At 38.0% G+C, this 23494-nt stretch overlaps 1 protein-coding gene across 1 annotated transcript in view; it reads left to right on the top strand.

The window, feature by feature from the left end:
• The window catches only part of LOC124621864 (leucine--tRNA ligase, cytoplasmic), a 157920-nt gene that overhangs the window by 106988 nt on the left and 27438 nt on the right, over positions 1 to 23494 (top strand). Inside the window, exons 10-12 of the mRNA XM_047147326.1 lie at positions 10747 to 10934; positions 17697 to 17835; positions 21231 to 21504. Coding sequence (XP_047003282.1) covers positions 10747 to 10934; positions 17697 to 17835; positions 21231 to 21504 — 601 coding nt within the window. The remainder of the gene's footprint in view (positions 1 to 10746; positions 10935 to 17696; positions 17836 to 21230; positions 21505 to 23494) is intronic.

Below are 23494 nucleotides of genomic sequence, written 5' to 3'. Positions count from 1 at the left end.
TGTTGAGCCCTTACATGGATTAAAGGTATTGTGTACACTTATTATGCAGCATCTAGCTATACAAACCCTAATGCTTTACATGTTAACTATTAGATTATAAAACAAATTTGATTTTTCTACACTAGTTTCTAAAATTATGTAATAGCAAATCCAGTTCTGTGTTTGTTCATCTGTATTTAGTTATTAATTCGTGCACCAAAATCTCTTTTTCATTTTCATTTCTTACGCTTTCCTATAGATTCACATATTAATACCGAACGTGTTTTTTATTTAACGTGTTTTTTTTTATTTTTTATCTGCCACACATTCAAGGTATTATATCATAAAACAACAGTTTAATTTTAATTTTGAACACATCTCTGTAAAAGTACATATTAATTTCTATTGACACGTTTGCTTCAATTTTTAGATCTTAACACAACTTATTTTTATTTTCATTGGTTTCGTGTAAAAGAACATATTAAAAGTGAATGTATAACAAAAATCCATTGTCTCCTACATGCTCTGCTGAATTTTTGGGACATAAAAGAAAAGTTATTTTCCTTGTGTTTGTTTCTGTTGACTTTCGACAGAAGAATGTGTTAAAACAATGCTGTTTTAAGTTTGTTTTATCCACTGCCGTACACAAAGTAGAGTTCAGGAACCATATTGCATTTTGATTGAATTCGACTAGGCCGCTGATGCGTCCTTCAGAACAACGAGTAGCAGAGTATGGAAACAGCTCACGCCAGTCCCACCGAAAATGGCAATTGTGAGGTGATCAGGTAATAGTTATTATTTAAAACATGTTTTTTTTTTTTTTTTTTGAGGGGGTGTGTATATAATATGATGTGCCTAGGGGCACAACATTTTTAAATCGGCGACTGGAGACCACTCACCGAAAAACAGAAGTGTTGAATTATTTATAGGTACACACAAAAAAAAGAAACTTTGCTAGCTTCTCAAGTTATCTTTTGATGAACTAAACTAGAGTAAAAAATGCACGCGCACGCCCGTGCGCGCGCACACACACACACACACACACACACACACACACACACACACACACACACACACACCTAACTAACTAACTAACTAACTAACTAACTACCTATGCCCCTACATGGTGGTGGCTGGACGCATGGTTAGCCCAGCCTATCAACAGCTCAATGCTTTTCACTTTTCAGTGAGTGATCTTCTTCAGTCCAAAAGTACTTACATTTTACAAGACTTTCCTATAACATTTATATTCTTTTCCAATTGCTAAGATATTATCTTGGTTTGAAGAAATTTGACATCACATTTTCTTTGAAACAGTTGATTTCCTATTGACAACCTGCTGCACCTTAGTTACACTTACACCTACTGGAGATTATTCCTTTTCTAACTGAGGTAGGTGGCCAAAGCAATTTTTTGTGCCTTGAAAAAACAGTCAGATAATGTTCTATGGCCTCTGTTTCCTTCTACCATTAGAACTAAACACTTCAAGCTCATTTGTGAGAGCAAACTGTCATTGCACCTTACTCAATATTTGAACGTTAATGTTGCTCACAGGCACTTGTAATTTGATTTGAGGCATTGTTGTTGGAGCTGGTTATTGTCACCAGCATGTACACAAGGCAGTCAGAGTGTTTTGGGACCTCCATAAGCAACTGAATAGTGCTGTACCGCAAAGTAAATCACATTATGCAGAAAGTGGTAACATTTCAACTAATGTTGTACTGCAATGTTGTTTGAATATTGTGAAAAGTCACACAAAAATATTTTTATAGAAGTGTGCTGTATCTGTTAACGAATGGAAGGTGTTTGCTCAACGTGTTTATGTAAACAAGAAATATCATCAAAATATTTGTGACTGAATCATTACAAAACTTCAAGTTACATTAATAAACTGAACTGTAACTCTTGTGTATAAACAGGTTTACTGACAAGAACAGTTTGCAAAAATGTTGTAAACATATTCATAAAATAATGAAAAATCAGGACTTTAGTTCTGGCCATGTGTGTGATTAACCGTCATCCAATGTCAAGTGCAATTGGTTATTTTAAGGACTTTCAGAATACGCAAATGTATTTACGGGCTCCTGGTATGTTATTTGTGACTCAGCTTGCTACTTACATAATTGACGCTTTCAGGTAAGATCTGTTGCAGAGCGAACATTGAATGGTTGCAGCCTATGTACTGTCAGAAGCTGAGTGACTGATGTAAACTGTGTCTTGCTCTAGCTGGACATTCATGAACATTCAAATATACCATCCATGTTTTATTTCATAATGTGCCCTGTACAGGTATTGGGAACATGGTCATATGTGATAATAAAAACAGTACCTATGTAAAATTCAGTATGAAAGGCTCTAAAACATGTTTGTTGTAAAGAGTGGGAACCTGTTGATACATTGCTGTTAACACTGAAGTTGTATACCATGTCGAGCGTACAGTTGTTAAGTAAAAAGAAAAAGAAAATACAGTTGCGTAGAGATTAATCAGTTTCTGGATTGTGAAAGTTTTAGGCCTAGAGGTGCCCTGCGCCTGCATATTTAAAAAATGCAGATTAGCACATGAAATCTTCAATTACTCTATTTGACAGAATACTAATGCTCGTATTGAAAACAAGAGGTTAAATACTACTCTTAATACTTATGAAAAAGACTTGATTTGCCTACAGGAAATCATTGCAAACTTACTCATTGAGAAAAATGAAATTATAGAATTGAGTGTACTGTGTGTGAATTACTGTTTTGTCTGGTATTCATCGATTCTGAAAAAGTTTTTGACTCAGCTAAACCAAAATCTGTGCTAACGCTCCTAGGAAAAAACAAGCTATTGATTTAACCTAGGTTAGCCTACTTAATCCGGATAATTGGAAACTTAGAATGGAGAGGTGGCTGGCAAGGAGATTCCATATTACTAAAATTATTCTCAGCAGTCTTAGAGGTAGTTTCCAAGCCCTTAACATGGTTAAAAAAAAAACAACACTTATTCTATGAGAAAATAACTGATTTGCCTTAATTTTGTTGAGGGCACTTTGTGATACTAATAAACTGCAGCATCTTGACAGAGCGAGTATGAAAATAGACCTCAAAATCAGTTGTAATTGAACTAAGCTACACAACCAACACATCAGAAATGAAATATTACTAAACTATCAATGGATTCTTACGACCAATGATGATGATTAAATTTAAAGCATCATAATATACAGGGTAATTCATGAAGATATGCAAATTCGTTAATATGTTATTCTACAAATAAAACTAAAGAAAAAATTCATATTACCATAGGTCTGCAAATGTTTGGTTACGGAGTTACGGCCAATAAAAGATTTTGCCTGAAATTTAGCAAATTTGCTAATATGAAGGCATCCCAAAACTGTATGAGGTTAAAGTAAAGCACGATTTCCATTTATTTTGTTGTTATTGGTCTGGTGGATCTAATAAAACATGTGGCAGACATGTATCTTCAGTAGTTTTCCAGAACACCCAGAGAAGCAAAGAAGGGATTTCATAAAATTTTTAATTTATTAACTACTTGGCCCAGTTTTTTTTTAAATTCCAGACAGTTGCACAGTTTTCAACAGAAGTTGTAGAGAATGTATTTTTGGAGACATGATGGTAATAACGTTAACTGAAACTGTAAGAGTGTGTCAGATAATCTGTTGTTGTTAATACCATAGCATACACGAATTCAAATTAAACCAGAAAAAACTAACTCATTTCAAGGTTAGGAAACGACTGAAGCAACTCGCTAATGGTTGCAAACAATGACATATACGTTTCTACATTCTTAATTGAAAGTAAACAAATTTACTTATGTAATAATCTTTGACTCTGAATGTTCTGGAAAACTACTGCAGATACACATCTGGGATGTGTTTCATTAGATTCACCAGACCAATAACAGCTAAATAAACAGAAATTGTGCTTTACTTTAACCTTGTACAGTTTTGCAATGACTTCATATTAGTGAAGTTGCCAAATTTCAGCCAAAATCTTTTATTAGCCTTAACTCCATAACTAAACATTTGCAGACCTATGTTAATATGAACTATCTTCTGTAGTTTTAGTTGTAGAATAACATATTAAAATATTTGCATATCTTCATGAATCACCCTGTATTCAATAGATTGGACTGGAAAGCAGTGAAAGTGGCCTAAAATACTGTTATCAAACTAAATACAGTTTTACAAAAATCTAGGAAAAGGTAGATTGCTACTCACCATAAAGACAACACACTAAGTTGCAGAGAGGCACAGTTAAGACACTTACACATAAGCATACCAGAAAAAGAGAATCACACCTCATGCTTGCATGACTGCCAACTTCTGCAGCTCAGGCCAAAATGTAACTATCATGTGGGATGGAAGCAGCAGTCTGGAGGGGTCAGGGAGGGATAACAGAAAGGGGAAGGGATGTTGATGATGAATCTATGTTTAAAAATCCAGCAGTGATTATCTTTCATTGGGAGATATACTTAACTGAGTGATATAGATTTTTTACCCTCAGAATTTACTTATATGGAAAACTGCCACAGAATCATCTAAAATTGTTATCAGTGTGAGGAATTTTAGAAACAGTTCCCAAGGCTGTGACGAAGTCATTTTTTCATAGTAACCTTTCTTCCAGCAGTGCTAGTCATGAGAGATATGGCTGGAAAGTACGAGAGAAGAAGTGAAGATGGGTTGTGTCATCCCTGGATAGGTCAGCCATTGAGCATTGCCTGCGAAAGGCAATTTTCCAGGTTTGAATGTCAGTCCTGCACACAGTTTTAATTTGCCCAGAAGTATCATAGTTTAAATCTACTTCATACACTGTGCTTTCTATTGTACTGTACACAGTGGATGGTGCTTTGCACCAGTGTTAGCTATTTTCTGTGTTATTCCATTCACATAATCAGAGAGGGAAAAATTGCTGTCTGAATGTCTCTGTATGTGCCCTAATCTTTCTTATCACATTCTCATGATACCTGCAAAAGATATACAATGGTGACAACAGTATTCTTGCACTGCCTTCATCAAATACTTACACTCTGAATTTACCAAAATGTGTTATGCAAGGACAAAATTCCCTTTCTTCCAAAGATTCCCATTTAGATTCTCTGAGCAGTTCTCTTTAATATTTTCGCATGGTCTATAACAATCTGTTACTATTCTAGCAGTGTGTCATCGTATTTGTCCTATGTCTGCTGGCTTGTTCACCTGTTAAGAACCTCATGTGCTGGAACTGTTCTGTAGCACATGTTGCAGTAGCCTCTTGCATGCTATTTTCTACAACCGAACTCATTACAGAAACAATAAAATTTTAGATGTAGACCCTTCACTTAGCTCTCATAACGGTACACTCCATTCGACATTGTGTAGAAACCTCATGAACTAGGTTAGCTGTCTTCACCATTTCCACCATTTTCTAGAATAAAACTGAGAATGGTCTCAGGATGTGTGTAATATATGCCATTGGACCTACGGCTGACTGAAACTTGTGCGCTCATTTGTATCCAGGATGGCCTTTTCTTCTTGGCAGACAATTGTTCTCAAGATACACACATGGTGCACATTTTATATATTTCACTCCCATTTCCATAGAAGTGGCTATCATGGGCCTAAAAATGGAACAGTTAACAGCTACTTCCTTTACTGTGGGTGCCCGAACCTCAATAGAGGAGAGACCACTGCTCAGGCAGTAGAGGGAAGATCTGCTGGCTCTATCTAATTATCAGCATGAGACAATGCCTCAAACACACCGTATATTACAGTCTATAAGATGAACCTTAATTTTAAGCACTTTTTTAAAAAGTACCAATTTTACTATTTGTATTATTAGACTGCAAAGCTGGGCTAAAAAAAAGCTGCTTAGTTTATAAAACTGAACTGACCTTTAATTTTCTCCTCCTCCTCCTCCTCCTCCTCCTCCACCACCACTCCCTCTTCATCATCATTGATGTCCTCTTCATATATGAGATGAGGTGGTCTTCACTGCCATCGAGAGTGGTACTTATGCTGGAATTCTTGAAAGATTTAACAATAATGTCTTTTTTTATTCTAGACCATGACTGTTTTATTCACTGACACATTTGTTTGATTGTAGGTCATTTTAAAGCTCCCTTTAATGCAAATTCATGTTTGTGTTTCATCACTTTATTCCATTCCTCTCTCATATACACTTTAAATGGTTTATTTATCAAGACATCAAGAGGTTGTAATTGTGAAGTAAGTCCTCCTGGAATAACAGTAAGCTCTGTATTTCCCTGTCCCAATTTCTCTTTAGCAGTATTTTTCAAATGACTGCTAAACTCATGTAGCACAAGAAGAGAACTCTCCTTCAATAAATCACCTTTCCTTCTTTCCCACACTTCGTTAATCCATAATTTCATACCAGCCTTGTCCACCCAACCCTTGTCATGTACATGAATAACAACACCTGGCGATATTTCAGAAGTTTTTGGCATTGTTATACACTTGAAAATGATCATTTGAATTAAGTTTAGTACCATCAGCACAACATGAAAGGACAACAGTTTTGTGCATTTTTTCATGTCCACTTTTTTTTTTAGTTACAGTTTTAGCACCTTTCATGTCGATAGTTCTGTTACTCGGCATGTCAAATGTCAGAGGAATTTCATCTATATTCACTATCTGCATAGTTCCACAGTGGTTTTCTTTCTATTTTGAAAAATAAAGTGATGGAGAAGTAATATTTTTTCTTTGCACTCTTGTGGTATTTTCTGAGATACTTTGGTTGTGGTTTGCTTGCTAAGTCCATGACGCTTTCTAAACCTGCAGCACCAAGTAACTCAACCATTAAAATCTGTTAAGTTCCACAGTAGTGCTAGCTTACAAGTGTGTATTTGAATCATTTTTGTATGAATTCCAATGCCATTTTTGTGTTGTGCTGGAATGCATTTCCATACGTTATCTTCTAGTTTTGGCCATTTTGCATTCAGTCCTTTGTTTGCACATTTAGTCTTACTAATTTTTTTTCAGTTCTTCACTAGCTCGCCAATCGCTAATGGTTTTTCCTGTTGGTGGAGGGCCGAAATGCTGCTCAGCTGCTCTGTTTCTTTATTGCTCTGCACTTGCTATTACTTTCAATTTATAGCCTGTATCATATGAATACCTTTTGTATTTTTCTGTTACGAAACTAGTTACTAACAAAAATATTGTACTGTTACCGATAACACAAATCAGTTCCAATTCCAGTTTACTAGCGCCGTAGACTGCAATAACATATAATATGCTAAACAGTGTTTTGGGTTTGTTTTGGTGGGGCAGAAGGGAGACAGTGTTAGCAAGATTGTGAAATCCAACAACTCATGTTCATTGTATTGGTGCACTGCTGCTGCCAGTTGACTCCAGTGTTGCCAGATAGAGCTAGGTTTCCTGCCATTTTTAAGACTGGCAGTAATTTTAAATCAAACACTGGACATTTCACATTAATTTCAAGTATAAAATGCACCTGAATTTTGGACGCAATTTTTCGAAGAAAAAGGTGCGTCTTATAGTCCGTAAAATAAGATAATTGTAAGAAATATGGGTGCTAGCCTTTTGGCCATTAGCGATTTACAGCTTACACTGCAAAACAGCTCCAGATCTTGGACATCTTACCAGCCATTATTGGTGATTCTTTGCAGACCCTATCAGCATCAGGATTAGCTGGCAAGCACAATGGCATATACTCAGCACAACCCCACCCTGCCATTCCAACTGGCACAGTTCACAGTGGCCATTTGAAGCTGGTTGGCTGTTGCCGACACAGTTTTCAGCTGTTTGTAAATAACAGGAAACTCCTTCCGCACAATCAATCAATTTCTTAGCCATATCTAGTCTAGTCTAGCAGTACATTAGCAAGAAGAAGCAATTCTAAGAAACTTAATCTGCACACTGTACTAAATCCCTTTCAAACAACTTCAGAGGGTGGTTAAAAAATTATAAGTTCTGCTGCTGATACAAGCATATCAATGAAAAGCCCGAATTCACCCACCATATACTTAGCCCAGATGGTAGCTGTGCAGGTTTGCAGCAAACAGTTTTAAGACTTAAAATCACATGACAGAACTGCTAGCTAGAGAGATGCTTCACCACCTTTCTTCTTTGTCTTCTCGTCCTCACAATAATTGAATCCCTCTCATCCTAGAGTCTTAAGTGAGCTGCTCTACCTTTTTAACCTAAACCTCTCAGTGTACGTACTTTTACATGTGACATTTCCCCTGAATGTAAGTACTGGGCAGAAATTATATCTCATAATTTTATAATTTTCTTGACAGAATTGTTTTTATGTAGTTTTAAACCTTAATCTAAAAAAAACTTGTGTTCAAAATGAACTCCTGAAATAGATTTTAGTTTTCATACAGAAAGTGAAACATTATGTTTAAAATTCCTTTTAGGGTCACCTGAATAAAAAACCAAAAGGCAGCTATTTGCTATAGATGTGTGGAGCTTGCCTTGCTGACTGAGGTTACGTGTGTGTGTGTGTGTGTGTGTGTGTGTGTGTGTGTGTGTGTGTGTGTGTGTGTGTGTGTTTTCCCAAACTTTTTATTAGTTTTCATAACAAGACATTGCTACCTCTGTGACCTGTGCTCTACCAAATTCGTAGACAAAATGTATTTGGGCACCTAGTGTCTGATCTCTCGTCCATTCCAACTGACTTTTCATCTCAGATTTGTTTGTTTATTTTTCATTGCAAACTAACCAGTGTAGGACTCCACAAGCAATATCACAAAGAGACATGATTAAAGCTTTGCTAAGTACTAACACTAGAAATAAGGACATTTACAGGAACAGAGAGAAAAAGAAGTGTGCACTAAGTAACTCGAAACATGAATGTAAAATGGAAACTATTTAATGGGAAACAATATGTGTCATAACAATATTAGGGAAAACTCAATTCTTTAAAAGATAAGTTCTGTCTTTTGGAAGTGGTTTATTGGTAAAATAGTGTAAAATAGCTTCATTGAGTCCATTTGTCTTACTAAGTCATGTGCCAGTTAATAAGCCAAGCGCCTTCAAAGTTTTTAAGAAATGGCTCATTGGGATGTTTTCTCACTGTTGTTTGATACTTGTAGTCCTTGGGGAAATGAATAACACCTTGAAACAAAACTAAATTTATGAGGCAAACTGAAAGTTGTCAGTAAATCACTGCAATTTCTTACTTGAAGAGATTTATTTGTTTCGCCACTCATCAATATTTTCATTCTATTGCTGTCTACCTTATCTTGCTGGATTCATTGTGTTCTTACTGAATATTGGTAGCATACATTAAAATACTTCTGAAGATTACTCATTATTCTCTTAATTATTTTTTTTTTTCAAGCTTATTTTTTTCTTGTATTGTATTTTATCATTTGCACAATAACAATTACCATTTCTCATCAAGTTGGAATTTTCATCTATGTGGATGTTTTTTTATGTTGGGTATGTGTTGTAAAATTGTTACATTTTACTCTCAAGTTCTGGACATACTGCTGGTTCCCAGCTTTGGGACAAAGGTGTGGGCCAAAGTCTATGTTTAACAGAATGAGAGGGAAATAGTTTCCAAGGATGCTTAGCACAGGTGCTTTTGGAATGCAAAGGAGAAATTGTTTGCTTTGTAGGAAGTGAGTAAGGATGTAAACACACAAGGATTCAGTTTAAGAAAAATTTACATCATCATCATAGCCTTGATATTTTGATAACGTGCTGAGGATGCAGCAATGCTGTAATGGCTAGGCAAGGGTAATACCCTCAGGCGCCAAGGTGGGGTCGGCATTGCTTTGCTGGATCCTTCTCTTCCATAAATGCCTATCCAGTGCTTCTTCTCTGAGCCAACATTTCTCCCCTAGGTCCCCTGCTACCTTGTCTTTCCATCTTAGTTTCGGTCTTCCTCTTTTTTTGATCCTTCGATTTCTAGACTATTTCCCAATAGTTCAACCTTATTCAGGTGTCTTACAGTAACTTTGTATCTTTGCAAATCAATTAGCACACCGTATCACTCATTTGTTAGTTTTATCCAGCAGTTCCCAGTCCCTGAGCTCTACCTTTTCCCATCTGAGATGAGTACTCTGCTTGCAGCTCGTTACAATAATACACAATCAGATAATTTAACCACAATGGGAGACAAATACAAGATTGTGTTCTTCTTTATATTCTGACTCACAGAAAAATCAACTATTAGTCTTTGCAACTCTACAAAGTCATTCACAATAAAAGATAAGTTTAAGGCAGTGCTTATTCCTCTTTATTTTCTGACACACATAAAATACCAACCATCACCTGTTGCTGCTACTACTAGAAACAAACTGTACATAGCTTTTTCTTTATTGACAGGCAGAAAACTCGAGAGATTCTCCCCTAGATTTTTTGTCCCTCCCCCCCCCCCCCCCCCCACCCACCCCGCCCCCTTCCCCCCCTCACCCCCCCCACCCCACCCCCCCCCCCACCCACCCACCCCTCTATGATTCTTCTGAAGGTATTTCTAAAGATTCTTCCAGAACCTTGCAGAAGGTTTTTGTATGTCTTGGCTGTATGCCAGCATCTGTTAGTCACCTTGGTGCCTGAGGGTATTATACTTGCCTAGCCATTACAGCATTCCTGTATCCTCAGCATGTTGTCAACAAGTGGGACTTCCTAGGTAGCACTGGCCCCACTTTCTGATGTCTGTCTCACACCTTGCTTCTTTGTGACTTTAAATATTACTTTAATAAAGTTTTGTCTCCTGTCCTCACAGCCACTTTCTACATGAATAAAATTTGATAGCCATGACAGCTGTTGTAATTGGGATTTTTATTTTGTTTTCCAGATCTGGTGATGAATGTGTAGTTGCTCTTTGTGATCAGTGGTATCTTGACTATGGAGAGAACAACTGGAGAACACAGGCTGAAGAGTGCCTTGACGTAATGAACACCTTCCATGAAGAAGTTAAGAAGAATTTTCAAGTGACCCTGAACTGGTTACACGAATATGCTTGTTCGAGGACATACGGTTTAGGTAATTTTGAAGAAATATATGTTACACTGAAGAAACTAAAACAAATCTTGTTAGCACGTAATCCCTATTGGTCCCACATTTGTTAAGGAATTAGAGTGAAAAGCTGACATCTGCTCCGAAGGCCTGTGGAAAAGATTACTCACAGTAAGAATTCCATTTCAGTAAAAGTCAGGGCAATCATATCCCTGATCAGTAGCAGATTCAAGAATTCTAAGGACTAGAATCACTTTTTTAATGAACTTTGCTTAATAACTTACAGTAAAGTTTTGAAAAAAGTGGTCACGACCATTATTGTAACAACATTCAGATAAAGAGTTCCAAAGGTGTTGTAAGTAGGGTTGTTGTTCTTGTTGTAGTCTTCAGTACTGAGACTGGTTTGATGCAGCTCTCCATGCTACTCTATCCTGTGCAAGCCTCTTCATCTCCCAGTACCTGCTGCAGCCTACATCCTTCTGAATCTGCTTAGTGTATTCATCTCTTGGTCTCCCTCTACGATTTTTACCCTCCATGCTGCCCTCCAGTACTAAATTGGTGGTCCCTTGATGCCTCAGAACATGTCCTACCAACCGATCCCTTCTTCTAATCAAGTTGTGCCACAAACTCCTCTTCTCCCCAATTCTATTCAATACCTCCTCATTAGTTATGTGATCTACCCATCTAATCTTCAGCATTCTTCTGTAGCACCACATTTCGAAAGCTTCTATTCTCTTCTTGTCCAAACTATTTATCGTCCATGTTTCACTTCCATACATGGCTACACTCCATACAAATACTTTCAGAAACGACTTCCTGACACTTAAATCAATACTCCATGTTAACAAATTACTCTTCTTCAGAAACGCTTTCCTTGCCATTGCCAGTCTACATTTTATATCCTCTCTACTTCGACAATTATCAGTTATTTTGCTTCCCAAATAGCAAAACTCCTTTAATGCTTTAAGTGTCTCATTTCCTAATCTAATTTCCGCAGCACCACCCGACTTAATTCGACTACATTCCATTAGTCTCGTTTTGGTTTTGTTAATGTTCATCTTATACCCTCCTTTCAAGACACTGTCCATTCCATTCAACTGCTCTTCCAAGTCCTTTGCTGTCTGTGATAGAATTACGATGTCATCGGCAAGCCTCAAAGTTTTTATTTCTTCTCCATGGATTTTAATACCTACTCCGAACTTTTCTTTGGTTTCCTTTACTGCTTGCTCAATATACAGATTGAACAGCATCGGGGATAGGCTACAACCCTGTCTCACTCCCTTCCCAATGACTGCTTCCCTTTCATGTCCCTCGACTCTTATAACCGCCAACTGGTTTCTGTACAAATTGTAAATAGCCTTTCGCTCCCTGTATTTTAACCCTGCCACCTTCAGAATTTGAAAGAGAGTATTCCAGTCAACATTGTCAAAAGCTTTCTCTAAGTCAACAAATGCTAGAAACGTAGGTTTGCCTTTCCTTAATCTTTCTTGTAAGATAAGTCGTAGGGTCAGTATTGCCTCACGTGTTCCAACATTTCTACGGAATCCAAACTGATCTTCCCCAAGGTTGGCTTCTACCAGTTTTTCCATTCGTCTGTAAAGAATTCGCACTAGTATTTTGCAGCTGTGACTTATTAAACTGATAGTTCAGTAATTTTCACATCTGGCAACACCTGCTTTCTTTGGGATTGGAATTATTATATTCTTCTTGAAGTCTGAGGGTATTTCGCCTGTCTCGTACATCTTGCTCACCAGATGGTAGAGTTTTCTCAGGACTGGCTCTCCCAAGGCTGTCAGTAGTTCTAATGGAATGTTGTCTACTCCCGGGGCCTTGTTTCGACTCAGGTCTTTCAGTGCTCTGTCAAACTCTTCACGCAGTATCATATCTCCCATTTGATCTTCATCTACATCCTCTTCCATTTCCATAATGTTGTCCTGAAGTACATTGCCCTTGTACAGACCCTCTATACACTCCTTCCACCTTTCCCTTCTTTGCTTAGAACTGGGTTTCCATCTGAGCTCTTGATATTCATACAAGTGGTTCTCTTTTCTCCAAAGGTCTCTCCAATTTTCCTGTAAGCAGTATCTATCTTACCCCTAGTGAGACAAGCCTCTACATCCTTACATTTGTCCTCTAACCATCCCTGCTTAGCCATTTTGCACTTCCTGTTGATCTCATTTTTGAGACGTTTGTATTCCTTTTGCCTGCTTCACTTGCTGCATTTTTATATTTTCTCCTTTCATCAATTAAATTCAGTATCTCTTCTGTTACCCAAGGATTTCTACTAGCCCTCATCTTTTTACCTACTTGATCCTCTGCTGCCTTCACTATTTCATTCCTCAAAGCTACCCATTCTTCTTCTACTGTATTTCTTTCCCCCATTCCTGTCAATTGTTCCCTTATGCTCTCCCTAAACTCTACAACCTCTGGTTTAGTCAGTTTATCCAGGTCCCATCTCCTTAAATTCCCACCTTTTTGCAGTTTCTTCAGTTTTAATCTACAGTTCATAACCAATAGATTGTGGTCAGAGTCCACATCTGCCCCTGGAAATGTCTTACAATTTAAAATCTGGTTCCTAAATCTCTCTCTGTCTTACCATTATATAATCTATCTGAAACCTTTTAGTATCTCCAGGGTTCTTCCATGTATACAACCTTCTTTTATGATTCTTGAACCAAGTATTAGCTATGATTAAGTTATGCTCTGTGCAAAATTCTACCAAGTGGCTTCCTCTTTCATTTCTTAGCCCCAATCCATATTCACCTACTACGTTTCCTTCTCTTCCTTTTCCTACTGTCGAATTCCAGTCACCCATGACTATTAAATTTTCATCTCCCTTCACTACCTGAATAATTTCTTTTATCTCATCATACATTTCATCAATTTCTTCTTCATCTGTAGAGCTAGTTGGCATATAAACTTGTACTACTGTAGTAGGTGTGGGCTTCGTATCTATCTTGGCCACAATAATGCGTTCACTATGCTGTTTGAAGTAGCTTACCCGTACTCCTATTTTTTTATTCATCATTAAACCTACTCCTGCATTACCCCTATTTGATTTTGTATTTATAACCCTGTATTCACCTGACCAAATGTCTTGTTCCTCCTGCCACCGAACTTCACTAATTCGCACTCTATCTAACTTTAACCTGTCTAACTTTAACCTATATGATTAATGGAAAATCTCATATAAGATGTGAAACAAATAGTAACAAAGAGATAGAGGGGCTGGCCAGTACTTACCTCAGCTCAGTACAGCCGATAGATACACATAAAACAGAACTGAAAATTTACATTCCTAGCTTTCGGAACTTTGTTCCTTCATCAGGGAGGAGAGAGGGGAAAAAAGGGAAGAAGGGAAAGTGGATTCAGTTACTCACAACCCAGGTTATGAAGCAACAGGGAAAGGTAAACAGGGAGGGTAGCAAGGATGGAGGCATGGTTGTCAGAGGGAAGCCAAAGATATTCTACTGTAAGTTTTGTGCCAGCTTCAAACCAAAGAGGATGCATACAGAAGTAAAGAGGTATATAGTATAAAGATAAACACAACTATGTAGGATGAAAAGATGCGTGAATGGCTAAAGAGGAAAGGGAAAGAGGATAAGACCGAAGAGTGAATGGGAGTGAGGTTGTTTAACATAGGTTCAGTCCAGGGGGATGGCGGGATGAAAGGATGTGTTGGAGTGCAAGTTCCCATCTCCGCAGTTCAGAGGGACTGGTGTTGGGTGGGAACTTGCACTCCAACACATCCTTTCATCCCGCCATCCCCCTGGACTGAACCTACGTTAAACAACCTCACTCCCATTCACTCTTCAGTCTTCTCCTCTTTCCCTTTCCTCTTTAGCCATTCACGCATCTTTTCATCCTACATAGTTGTGTTTATCTTTATACTATATACCTCTTTACTTCTGTATGCATCCTCTTTGGTTTGAAGCTGGCACAGTACTTACAGTAGAATATCTTTGGCTTCCCTCTGACAACCATGCCTCCATCCTTGCTACCCTCCCTGTTTACCTTTCCCTGTTGCTTCATAACCTGGGTTGTGAGTAACTGAATCCACTTTCCCTTCTTCCCTTTTTTCCCCTCTCTCCTCCCTGATGAAGGAACAAAGTTCCGAAAGCTAGGAATGTAAATTTTCAGTCCTGTTTTATGTGTATCTATCGGCTGTACTGAGCTGAGGTAAGTACTGGCCAGCCCCTCTCTCTCTTTGTTAGTATTTGTTTCATAACTTTAACCTATCTAACTTTATCCTTTAGGGTGTGGATCTAAAACTGTAAATTGTTCTCTTACATAAATCACACAGGAATTCTATGAGAATCATCACTATGGTAACAGGACTTTTAAAAATTTCTATGTACATCAAAGGTGTGAGTTAAATAGGGAGTTAAATTATCATATAAAACTGATAATTCCTGAAAAGTAAATGATTTACTGATGAGGCAGTTATAGAAAATATCCATGGATCATTTGAAGTCAGTTTGTACTACTGTTTCTGATGTATCTTCGACGTTTCTGTGTTGTCATTCCATCTGTTTTGCGTTGTTCCATCTTTCCTCCCTGAATCTGTTTTGTTTTTTATTTAATTTTTTGTTGTTGTTATATATGCAGACCTTTCCTTCTCTGTATGTGTGTTTTGTCATTACAGTGGTGCAGAAATTCTGCAGGTAAAAGGGTAACCAAAAGAAACTATAATCAGATACACCAACTGTTTTGTTTCTGAATGGAGTTGTCTATTCTGGTGCAAAAGTACGTAACAGATTGTTGGCAGACACCAGGCAGGAAATTGGAAATCCCCAAATATTTAAAAACAAAGTAAAAAAAAACTATTAGCCATTCATTCTGGAATTTATCAGAAAGCTTGGACTAAACAATATAAATGCCACATAACTCAAAAGTCCTTGGCTGCTGTGGCCAGACATTACATTCCATCCTGATATTCCATTGTTTTATTTTACCATAATTATAGTTTGAGTGGATCCGAGCTACTCATAATTTGTTGTTGGTGCACTTTACAGGACCAGCCAGCACTGGTTACCTCAGCACTTCAATGTGTAAATTGTCTTGTTCCACATCCCTTAAGCCACTCCTTCAAGACATGATTCATGGAACATGATATGTGAAAGAAATGAGAGTGGGAGAAATCAACAGTGAACTAAGAATGACAGATATATAATGAAATAATCAGCAACCAGTTGCATAAAAGAAATTAAATTTCTTTTATGCAGTTTACTGCAAGTGCCACATTTGGTTGTGCACTGCTTCATAGTTCCTGTGTGGAGTTTGTGCTCGATTCAGTCACTATTGGCCACCTGGTCTGCTAGTATGCCAGCAGTTGCATGCACAGTCTGCTGGCTGTATCCCCAGTTAGAACTAATGACTACATAGGCTGGAGCTGAAGGCTCTTCTGGCCACATGTGTGGCATCTGTTGTATGTACTTTGTCTCCCGTGTTTATGCTGCTTTGTGTAATAAAGTTGCAGTGATTTTGGGTTAGAACACAAATGGTTGCTGATTATTTCGATATATACAACTACAGTTGCTGATGATGGGTAAAATAGTGGTACTGATGACAGACAACAACTTATGAAGTTAACATTGACAGAGAGTGAAGTTAAGGAAACTTAGATAAGAGGGACAGAATGAAAGTTGATGCATAGACTAGAAGAGGAAAAGGAGGGGGGGGGGGGGATAGCTCTGGAAAGAAAAGACAAAAAAATACATCAAAATATAAATAAATAAATGAGAGAGACATTCAACATAGAGGACATAGTGGGTGAAGGGTAGACAGCAATGGGAGCAATTTGCGTCAATTGGTGCCAAATATGTGCTGAAAACTGAACACATGCTGTAGAGTAGATTGGCAACATGAAAGTTCTTGGTCACTGGGATTGAGACATTAATCACCTATGAAGTTAGCAGCAAATTCTTTTCTATTGTGCTTTACATCAGTGTGTTCGTGTTTCTATGCATTCACCTTAACCAACTGCTCTGTTGTTTTCATATATAGATATAATTTTTTTCTATATCTGTGCATTCACGTCAACAGACAGCTTTGTTGTTTTTCACGTATAGATAGAAAGCTCCTCAGTGGCTGTTCATTATTGGCACATGACTGCAAATAAAATTACAGTTGGCTGTCCTTTTTAATCAAGTAGGTATTAGAAATGAACGGGATAGAACACATGCTGGTAGGATGATGCATAGGAAAAATTTAGTAATGGGGGCATTCACTTGGCTACAAAACTGAAAAGCAGTGAAATGAATGAAGATGTAGTGCATATAAAGAATTTTTCAGAGTTTGGGAGGTTGATGGAAATCTAGTGTAGGTGGCGTAAGCAAAATAGTGGAAAAGATTGGCCACATTCAGTGCATAACTTCAGAAAATCATAGCCCTGAAATAAAAATTGGTGGAGGCTCACAAGTACGACATAGTTTTTTTTTCTGATGATGTACATTCATTTGCTGTTTTTGAAGAAAATCGATAGTTTTGCAGTGCAGCACCTTGTTTATGTGCGTTATCCTTAATATGCTGTTTAGTAAATGATATAATTTATGTAATCTATGTCTTTGCGGTGGCCAGTACCTGGATTCAGTAGGAGATCAGGTAGTGACCAAATGATATAAGAAATCATTTTTCAACAAGTAAAATCATCATCAACTTGTTTTTTAAATATATTAAATTGAAAATAAAAATAAAACTATTAATCTTTTTTCTTGGTGTTTCTTTTCTTTATGTATCTCATGATAGAAGTGAACTCTTATTTATACTGATGTGTGGGAAAATTTCCAGGTACAAGACTTCCTTGGGATGAACAATGGCTGATAGAATCTCTGTCTGACTCAACTATCTACCCAGCATATTATACTGTTGCACATTTTCTGCAAGGGGGAACTCTGAAAGGAGATAAATCCAATGCTCTTGGAATAAAGTAAGATTTCTTTCTTAGGTAATAGCACTTACCTTGTTAATATTATGTCTCATTGTGTATATTACAAATAATCAGTGGAGAAATTGCTGTATTTCCCAAATGTTTACAATTTATCTTTAGGTTAAGACTGTGTGCGGATAATTTAAAACTGGCTTGTGCACGTTTGATGTTGTCATCCACATAGACAACGCAACTGACTGTCCTTCTCCATTGTCTACAACAAGTTTACAGTGGATGTTGCCACTCACACAAGGACGAAAAGTTTATCTCAGAATCACAAAACACAAAGAGCAGGTCTTCAGTATATTTAAAATATTCATTAGGAAATGTTTAAGTTGGCTAGACTAAGAAACTGTTTATTCTTAACACAGCCATGCAATGTCTGGTGTGTTTATAACATCCCAAAATAAATTTAATTATGTTCCAATTCCAAATTTTTTAGATAGTCTTCAGCTAAAAGTTATGAAACTTTGGACAAGCATAGGTAAACTTAATGAAGTAACGACGAAAGAGTTTTATAGGAGGAATTCGATTTAGAACAGCATTAGGAGTAGTTTGTAGTAAACATTGGCATGTAGCTTTTGACCATATAAAATCTTGAGCACAGTTTACTTTCATACCAATCATACACGTGCTACAAATAGCACATCTGAAAACATTGTATAGTGTGGTGGTGTTGCATATGCTATAGAGACTGTCAGAACAATAAAAATGTGATGTAATTTACCTACTGTACGTGGTGCAAGAAGAATCCCTAACAGCTCTCAGGTTATAATTGAAGGAAAACATCCAGTGGTGCAATAATAGTTTCTGAAAGGGGTTAAACATCATAAGTACTTTCAGATTTCAGAAGAAATATCAATAACTCGTAGAAAAGTGAAGCATGTTTGTCAGGTGCTGTATAACACGGTAAGCAGCATTGATGCAAACACTAAAATTAACAGTGGCACAATGGAACATCTGGCTCATAGTATGAAGCTGCAATTGTGTGTGCATAATTTGCTTGCAAATGCACCTTCTTAGCAGAAAGGGTGGAAGCGAGGAAGTATGGAATTTATCTTAATAAGCATATCAGGTTGTAAGTGCACTAAACTTTGGAAGTCATCTTGAGAGAGTCTATAAGAGTCCCTAATTTAATGAAAGTCTCACATAATTAGGTAAAGGTAATAAAGAATGAGACATTTATTTGTTAAGACAGCGAGAAATGTTAGAAAAACATTGGAAGCTTATGTTCATTGAGTGTGTTTCAACATGCCATAGAGAACAACATTCTCTATTTCAATGTTTGCTTCATAATCCATGCAATCTGGATCCCCAGTACCAACTCGATGGCCGGCCGGAGTGGCCGTTCTAGGCACTCCAGTCTGTAACCGAGCGACCGCTACGGTCGCAGGTTCGAATCCTGCCTCGGGCATGGATGTGTGTGATGTCCTTAGGTTAGTTAGGTTTAATTAGTTCTAAGTTCTAGGCGACTGATGACCTCAGAACTTAAGTCGCATAGTGCTCAGAACCATTTGAACCAACTCGATGCATAGATGCTAATTGTTGTTGCAACACATCCTTTTACCCAGCAATCCTCCTCTTCTCAATCTCCAATAACCCCCTTCCTCTCTCTCGCTCGCTCTCTCTCTCTCTCTCTCTCTCTCTCTCTCTCTCTCTCTCTCTCTCACACACACACACACACACACACACACACACACACACACAAACAACCTGTTTCTTTGCCGCTGTTTCCTTTCCATTAATCTGCAGTTCCACTGATATCCTTGTGGCCTCCCAACTCCTCTGTTCTATTCATTGTCCACGGCTATCCACCCACGGCACTCCTCCAGTTCGTCGTCTGGGACATGCTACTTCCTCTTACCTACTCTGCACGAGACAATCCTTATAGCTGCAGTACTCGAAGACAGTGTGGATGTGCTTGCATGTGTTGATGTGTGTGTGTGTGTGTGTGTGTGTGTGTGTGTGTGTGTGTGTGTGAGAGAGAGAGAGAGAGAGAGAGAGAGAGACTCGTGAATTTGTTTGTTGTTGTTAGTAGGTTAGCCCAGAGGAAAGCCATTCTCCGAAAGCTTAGCAATCATTTCTGTCTCATTTATATGTCTGTTGATTGGTCACCATTTTAGCTACATGATGAGTAGTTACCTTCCACTTTGTTATTAGGAATGTGTTTCAGATTGGTAGCTACAACTGGAGTAAATCATAGCTTAGGTGAAGAAATTGGCAGTTTCAGTCCAGGCTAGGATAGTCCCATGAGATAAAATTTGGTCTCTCTATTTGTTGAGGGAGTCAGTAATTTTGGAGCTAGCAATGGTTGCAAGGGAAATTTATTTGCGGACCAAGTTGGTGGAGATAATTTTGAACTGTGAATTCAGTGATGAGGCTGTTCTGTGACTTTGTGTAGTAAATAAGTATCCAAACAAACTAGTTATTAAGGCTACATGGGAGAAAACATTTTCTGTCAAAACGATGATAGTTGTCAAATTGAAAGTTCTCTGGTGTGTTGGTGAGCTTACAAGCATGAAATAATGTATCTGGGCATATATGGAATGGGATCAACCCTCAGGATGGTGGCTTGACGTTTAGAAATGGAATGGATCTACCTTATCCTGGAAATTAAGCAGTTATTTATCATAGGCTCAATAATGTATGTATGAGTGCTGTAAAAGGATCACACAAGATGCTGATGATGGTTCCTGGAATCCTGAAACACCCTTAAGTAACACCTGAAAGGTTCCCTCAAGCTATAACTATGATTATTATTAGTATGTTCCTTATATGTTCCTATTTCATTTCCTGAGAGCACCAAAGCTACTAACAAGTGTGAAATTTAAGATAATAGCAGAGGTGCTGAATCATTAATAGGTGCATAAGCAAGATTGAATACATTGTTAGGGTTCAAACAAACCATTCTTTAGAGAAAATCATACCCCTGTATAGCTACATTGTCCTAGCTGATTACATAGTGCCAGCATGTAAGGTCGATTGGAGTGAGTGACTATATTGAATGCAATGGACAAGAGGAGAAAGGAAGCAGTAAGTGGGAAGGAGGGTTGGGGAAGGTGATTTATTGTTGAGAGGTGGTAAAAGTACAGGATAGGAATGAGATACTGGTGGACTCATTCTGGCTGTAGGCAGAGGGCATTCTGTGCAGTGCAAAGTGTCGGGAAGTGGAGAACAGATGAAGATGGAAACTGTGGAGAAGAGGGTGTCACTGCAGGGTGTGAAGTTAGGGTCATGGGGCAGAGGTGGAGAGGGTGTTAAACTTCCCCCTTCTGCTTGTTCATCTGGAAAATAAATACTACCAAATTATCAGAGATTTTACACTGTGGAATTCGTATTAATATTTTTCAGTTTTAGCTGTGTGTGCCTGTGATACAATTCAATCTAAATTACAGGCCAGAACAGATGACTCCAGATGTCTGGGATTATATCTTCATAGCAGGGTCCCCATTCCCTGAGAAAAGTGGCATTCCACGGGAGATTTTGGACAAAATGCGACGGGAATTTGAGTTTTGGTATCCTGTGGATCTGCGAGCCAGTGGGAAAGATCTTATTCAGAACCATCTTTCCTTTTTCATCTATATTCATTGTGCAATATGGTCTGATGATAAGAGCAAATGGCCAAAAGGTATAAGGGCAAATGGTCACCTTATGCTCAATTCTGCTAAGGTAAGTGTTCTTAGAAATCTTGTTTTTTCCACACATTCTGTTTTGGTATAAATTTATATTGGTTTTGTGCTTCTTTGGAATATTAGTGTCTGGTGTAATATTTACCGTTAAAAAAAAAATCATACTGAGAAGTTTTTATTTTTATAAATGTAATACGGCTTAGATCTTTTCACAACTGTTCAAAAATAGTGGCATCATATGTACAAGACACTTAAAGTTGTGTAAATCCTCAATAAGTAGAGTCAGAATAGATTAGTCAGTGCAATGCATACCCACCAAATTATCCAAGAGTCCTAATGCGCTGCTTCCTGGATTCGGGGAGGTGCGCCAGCCCTGCATCAAATCCACCCGGTGGATTAACGACGTGGGCCAGTGTGTCGGCCAGCCTGGATGGGGTTTTTAGGTGGTTTTCCACATCCCACAGGGTGAATACTGGGCTGGTCCCCACATCCCACCTTGGTTACACGACTTGCAGACATTTGAAACACATTCACACTCTTTCATAGTTTAAACTGGACACAGACAGTTGGGTTACACCGATTCTGTCCTTGTGGGGGTGTATGGGGTAGTGCCAGGAAGGGCACCCATTTAAATTTACCATGCCGAATCCGATTCTAACCACACCGACCCTGTGAAAACTGCTTGACTAAGGCGCACGCCAAGAAGCCAGTGCAATGCATAGGAGAGTACACTGCATCTGCATCTATGCTCTGAAAGTGATAAATGATTGAGAATCCAAGCTTGGTCTCTGCCTATAACGATTTTGTTATCCTCGGAAAAGAAACCTTAATTTACCTGCCTTCTTTCTTTTGTGCAAGCAGCCAGCCAGCCAGCCATAGTAGTTGTACAAATACTTTATTAACTGAAGTCCTGTACCAAAACTAATTTCAGATGAATTATTATTGTTCAATTTTATTTTCTGCTTGTAACGTAATGTTGCACGTGTAGGCTATATCAACAAAGTACAAATAAGAACATTATTTCTTAGCACAATAATCTACAATTAAATAACTCAGAAAGTAGGACAATAATTCATTTCATAGTGAACAGCTGATTTTATATGCAATTTATTATTGTACTTGTTTCTGGAACAGGATTGTCGATTGCATTATGATTCATATTAAATACAAACTCTAGGTTGGAATAACAACAATATAAGGAGGTGTGTGTGTGTGTGTGTGTGTGTGTGTGTGTGTGTGTGTGTGTTTGTTTGTTTGTTTGTTTATGTTTTTCCTTTTCTGATGAAAGCTTTGGCTGAAAGCTATTGTGTAAGTGCCTTTTCATTGTGCCTGTCTGCAGCTCAGTGTGTCATCTTTACAGTAAGTAGCAATCTTATCTTTTCCTTAAATTGTTGATTTACCCATTGCTTATATTGAAGAGAAGGTGAAATTCTTAGTACTGCTGATAGAAACACGTGAAAGATAAAATTACATAAAATATCCTACTTTCAGAAGTACTACTTTCTTCCTCAGGGAGGTAAGAGGGATAAGCTGTCAAAGGTTTAAAGGAAAGGGGAGGTCACTCAGCCCGCACTATTAGAAGAGCCCGTATTATGACCGATGAGACCCTCCCATCATGGGATCTGTCATCCACGTGCATGTAGTTGGCATCATCGTCCTCATCGACTGGTTGAGTTGAGCTCAAGTTGTAAGTCCTGTAATCTTGGCGGAGGGCAGAAGTGCAGGGCAGCTCAGTCTAGAGTGCACTGCAACTTTGTGTATCAACCAGAACAGTTCTGTCCCAGGAGTAAAAGAAGCCAAGCATTGTGCCAACCTCAATTTACTCCTTGTATGATAAATGCTTCATTGCATATTGCTGTCCATGCAAACAGCACTCACTTTTTTGCAATTTTTTCAACAGATGTGTGTTTTACCACTTGGAACATGATTTTTCCATAGTAATTGATATTTCTTGAAAAGGATTGGAGCTCTTGAACATTTCTGTGTGAAATTGAGTCAAAAGTTATTTTCAGACATGACAACATTGCTAC

The sequence above is a fragment of the Schistocerca americana genome, chromosome 7, assembly GCF_021461395.2.
Source record: "Schistocerca americana isolate TAMUIC-IGC-003095 chromosome 7, iqSchAmer2.1, whole genome shotgun sequence".
Taxonomy (NCBI): Eukaryota; Metazoa; Arthropoda; class Insecta; order Orthoptera; family Acrididae; genus Schistocerca; species Schistocerca americana.
Note: the sequence above shows the minus strand (reverse complement) of the source record. Positions and strands in the feature narration are given on the sequence as shown.